This window comes from Gekko japonicus, unplaced genomic scaffold, assembly GCF_001447785.1.
Source record: "Gekko japonicus isolate JY-2015 unplaced genomic scaffold, Gekko_japonicus_V1.1 scaffold2977, whole genome shotgun sequence".
Taxonomy (NCBI): Eukaryota; Metazoa; Chordata; class Lepidosauria; order Squamata; family Gekkonidae; genus Gekko; species Gekko japonicus.
Window position 1 is genome coordinate 15,392 of NW_015176067.1, and position 5,160 is coordinate 20,551.

The following is a 5,160-nucleotide window of genomic DNA, read 5'->3' on the forward strand; positions in this document are numbered from 1 at the left end:
GTAGGACCTGACGTTCCGCCAGCAGCTGTGACTGGCATCCTCAGGATGCCAGTCACAGCTGCTGGCGAAACGTCGGGTCCTACAATGCCAAGACCACGGCCACGCAGCCCGGAAAATCCACGATAACAAGTTTTGTGGAGTTCATTGCTACTGGGAAGGTGAAGAAGAACAGAACTCTTCAAGGCTGAAGAACTCTGAAGAGCAGGGCTTTTTAAAAATTAATTTTTGGAAAAAGAGTTGCTGGAACTCTCAAGAGGGGAATGATGTTTTCAATCCGTATACTGAAAAGCCACGAACTTTTAAACATCTTAAAAAATGCATTTTGTCAAAGAGGTTCCGAGTCTCTGTTCCAGCATGTTCCCCCAGGAAAAAAAGCCCTGCTTAAGAGCCATTGGAAGCTGCACTCAATGCTCCCTCTAAGCTGTGGAGTCCTGTGAGGAAAAATTCTCCTTTGTGAGCTACTGGCATGAAAGTTGTGAGCGAGCGATTTGGCTCCTGCATCAATTAGTCTGCTCTGGAGCCATCTTTCCTGAGCTAAGACAAAAATCTGTGAGCCGGAGGCTAAAAAACTGTGAGCTAGCTCAGAGTAACTCAGCTTAGAGGGAACACTAGCTGCCCTTACGTGTCCTCTTTCACCAGGGTCATGCTTGGTAGAGTCTGAGTTTCACATCTTTCAGAAAGAAAAAGCATGTGATACAAATACTCATGCTCATCGCGACCTTCAGCTTTCAGTTTCACTTTGGCATTTCCCATAACTGGGCCATGAAATGTGATGCAGGTGGTCAGCTGTGTTGGTCTGAAGCAGTAGAACAAATTTAGAGTCCGGCGGCACCTTTAAGACCAAGAAAGGTTTATTCAAGGTATGAGCTTCCGTGTGCAGGGCACACTTTTTCAAATACATTGGAATGGTAGGTAAGGTTCGAATTTATAGACAGGGGCTGAACAGCAAATTAACATGTAACATGATGATGTTTAAGATATGCAAAGTCAAAAATAAGAAGCTAAGGTTATAAGGTCAACAGTTGTAAAGTAATAGGTGTGTCAGATTAGCAGATAAATGTCTAAAGCAATGTTCCCTCTAAGCTGTGGAGTCCTGTGAGCAGAAATTCTACTTTGTGAGCTACTGGCATTAAAGTTGTGAGCAGGTAGTTTGGCTGCTGCATAAAATTAGTTTGCTCTGGAGCCATCTTTCCTGAGCTAAGACAAAAATGTGTGAGCTGGAGGCTAAAAAACTGCGAGCTAGCTCACACTAACTCAGCTTAGAGGGAACACTGGTCTAAAGGTGTCTTTTCTAATTGCGGGAAGCTGGAGTCAAGAATACAGAGGATGTATAGTCCTTCTTGTTGAGAATACGTATGTGAGGACTGAATGAGTTAGTCACGGCATCATCCAAGAGGGGTTAGTTCACGTGCTGTGATACGGTACTATTCTAGGACCTGGAAAACCTAAGGCTGAGGAGCTGTGTGTTGTGCAGGGTATAAATCCAATCTCCTCTCCTCTTAACTCAGCTTAGAGGGAACACTCACCACTAGGGGAGTGGGGGAAAGGCGGCTGTGAATTTCGTCCCTCGTTCATGTGTTTCCTTAGGTAATTCTGCCTTCCTTCCTAATATTTTACTGTTTTTATCTTTTGTACTTATTTCAAGCTGTGGTTTTAACTTGTTTCAACAACATGTTAATGTGTTGGTTTTAGGGGCTTTGAAAATAATATTTTAACTTTTTTAATTCATCAGCCACTGTAGTGGCCCTATGGGGGAGCAGAAAGGGTGGGACAAAAATCTTATATGAAATAAACAAACAATAAATTATGCAGTTGGTGCTAATCAGGTAGGTACCACAGAGATCGCAGAATCTGAACGCTAGTAGTGCTAAAAGATATCATAAAAGTATTGGGTGTAGTAAATAAGAAGCTGGAGACCAACTGGTGATGAAAGTGCATAGAAAGTTTATATAGATATAATGGTGAATATATACACAGAGATATACAGGCTATCATACAGCATACCATGCCTTAGCTTGAGAGACTAAGTCCCCGCCCCGCTTATCAAGCTGATAGCTAATATACTAAACCCAACCAATCACTAACAAGGTGAATTAATTACCTACTCTAACAATGCCTGATAGAGAACACCTGCTAGTATAACACCTGGCTGTAATCACTTAATCACTAGCATGACAGCTAGGACTGTCAAACAGATCAAACTGATCTAGTAACTGCTTGCTACCTTTATCACCTAGACATATATCTCAATAAAAAGGGGGGCAGGGAAACTTAAGCTATCAAACTTCCTACTTTTTATGATATTTTTAGCTCTGACTTCTAGGAAACTCCAAGTGGCGTATTTAGTGCCGAACCCCTTTGTCCTTATAACGCCCTCATGAGGTTACTCTGCTGGCACTGTACAGTCCTTCCTGGGTTAGCCACCGATGCCTTCCATCTTCTGAACGTTTCTCTCTTTCTCAGGTTAGCTCAAGATGGGAGACCAGAGGCAACGTTCACTGTCTACCTCCGGAGAAACGCTGTACCATGTGCTAGGGCTGGACAAGAACGCCACCTCAGATGACATTAAAAAGTCATACAGGTAAGGAGATTCTGAGTCTACGGCTTGCCCTTGCCAACGAAGGGTGAACGGACACAAACAGCTCCATGTTTTGCCCCAGACATCTCTAGCCCTCGTGAGCTCCCTTCTTCGTTTGTGGGTGATGGAAATTGTGAGTTAGTCTGACTTGTGCTTTCTTGGTACTTTGGTTGCCTGAAATGTCAATTGTCACGTGATTTGTCTTCTTGCCATGAAAACCGCAAAGCCAGAAGGATCTCGCGCCCCCAACCCCAGTTCTATAAACCAGCATCTCCTGGTAGTTCCTGGCCCTAGGGATGTCCAGCTTGCCTCAACTAGGGCCAGGGCCTTTTTGGTTCTGGCCCCCTGCCTGTTTGAATGAGCTGCCTTATGAGATCAGGGCCCCGCAGGACTTATTGCAGTTCAACAGGGAACTGCAAGACGGAGCTCTTCTACCGGGCCTTTAGTTGAGACAGCGGGCATCCACTTCGATTTGGCCTCCCTTCCAGTGATCACAGATCCTAGAAGCTGGGCTGGGACCAGTGTTCCCTCTAAGCTGAGTTAGTGTGAGCTAGCTCACAGTTTTTTAGCCTCCAGCTCACACATTTTTGTCTTAGCTCAGGAAGGAGGGCTCCAGGGCAAACTAACTTATGTAGTGGCCAAATTGCTCGCTCACAACTTTAATGCCAATAGCTCACAAAGTAGAATTCTTGCTCAGAAGACTCCACAGCTTAGAGGGAACATTGGCTGGGACCACACCATCATCTGTTGAGGCATATTGTTGTTTTAACTGTTTTACCTTGGCCAGTAGGGGTCCTTCTTGTATCTGTTGCTGAATTTATTGAGTGATGTTAATGTTTTTTTATTGGTTTTAATGTGTTTTTATGATATATCTACTTTGTAAATCTGCATTCATTGCAGATATATCTGTTGTTACCCAATACCCACCCTGAGCCTACTATGTTGGGAGGGCAGGATGTAAGTCAAAATAAATAAATATTTAAATAAAATATACTCTGACCAAAGGAGGCCGAATAGAAGATACCAGTTTAAATATATACCCAGCATGTGTGCCGGATGTGCTGCTTGCTGTGAAAGCACTAGATGCATCTTCTCATAACTCTGAGATTAGTAGAACCTGCCAGGTTTGTTCCAGCAGCTTTTCAAAATTCAGCTCTTGCGGAGCGCCCTGTGCAAAGCAAATGTCTTTATTCCTAAAGTGTGGAACAGAATCGGTTTGTGTTGCGGATCGACGGCTTTCTGGTTTGGTCCCTACCATGTTGTTTTATGAAGCTGCGTCTTCATCAGAGCTATTTTACTGGGCAGCGGAGAAGTTTCCAATGACTCGGTAGTGAGTCTTTGACAATAAATCTTGGCTGTAAAAAGTTCAGTTCCCTTTTTCCAGAAAAAAGGGCACCAGAAGGACGCCGATACCTGAAGCCGCTAGAGGAAGCCAGAACAACAAGCCCTGGGTGCTGGTAGGCAGACACCACCCATCAACAATGTGGCCCTAGTTAGGTGAATTTGGAAGATATATGTAAACTGCTCAGAGACCTGCCCAAAAAGGTTAGAGCGGTATATAAATTGAATGTAAATAAATAAATAAATAAATTAGTGCTTTCGGTCACATTTTGTTACGAAGTTTCCAGTGTTCTTGCTTTAAAAGGCTGAAGTCAGTGGGTTTGGGAGTCTGACTGCTTTGGATTGCCCTGTAAGATGAACAGGCGCCAACTAGATACGATTGGGGAAGCGGGTGTTTAAAACTGGAGCCTCTCAATGTGATCCAGGCAGTGCAAAACTTCGCCAACTTTCAGCTAATTTCCCATGGATGGCAGGAAAAGGGTATCCAGTTCATGTACCATACTCTGTGAGGGGAGAAAAGAAGCTCGGGGTGTGTGTGTGTGAGTATGGCGCTGATGGGGAAAACGGCGCACAGGCAAAGGACTGAGCATCCCTGTCCTTCGACTGCTGCTCCATCCAGTTTTGGATACCTGCACAGGAACATGTGGAACGGATTCAGAACGGAAAAAAGGAAATACTTCTTTACACAGCAAGTGATTAAAATGTGGAAACTGCTCCCAGAGGAGGTAATGAAGGCCACAGGCATAGACTGCTTTAAAACGGGATTAGACAGATTCTTGGAGAAAGGATGAAAAGGGACCTCCATGTGCAGAGGCAGTCAATCTCCGAATCTCAGTGCCAGGAGCCAACATCAGGGGAAGCCCTCAGCCTCGCTGCCCCGTTGTTGGCCCTCCAGAGGAACTGGCTGGCTACTGTGTGAGGCAGGATGCTGGACTAGATGTACTACTGGTCGGATCCAGCAGGGCTCTTCTCATGTCCTTATGAAGGCCTCGGCCTCTCTGCCCTGTTGTTGGCCCTCCAGAGGAACTGGCTGGCCACTGTGTGAGGCAGGATGCTGGACTAGATGTACTACTGGTCTGATCCAGCAGGGCTCTTCTGATGTTCTTATGAAGGCCTTGGCCTCTATGCCCTGTTGTTGGCCCTCCAGAGGAACTGGTTGGCCACTGTGTGAGACAGGATGCTGGACTAGATGGACCCTCACTGGTCTGATCCAGCAGGGCTCTTCTAATGTTCTTATGAAG

The 5,160-nt window shown here is 45.2% G+C and overlaps 1 protein-coding gene across 1 annotated transcript in view; it reads left to right on the forward strand.

Moving 5' to 3' along the window:
- Nucleotides 1–2,470: 2,470 nt before the first annotated feature.
- LOC107123465 (dnaJ homolog subfamily C member 5) overlaps nucleotides 2,471–5,160 on the forward strand; it is a 27,201-nt gene continuing 24,511 nt past the window's right edge. The window contains exon 1 of the mRNA XM_015426716.1: nucleotides 2,471–2,581. Within this exon, the coding sequence (XP_015282202.1) occupies nucleotides 2,475–2,581 (107 nt within the window). The 5' untranslated portion in view covers nucleotides 2,471–2,474. The remainder of the gene's footprint in view (nucleotides 2,582–5,160) is intronic.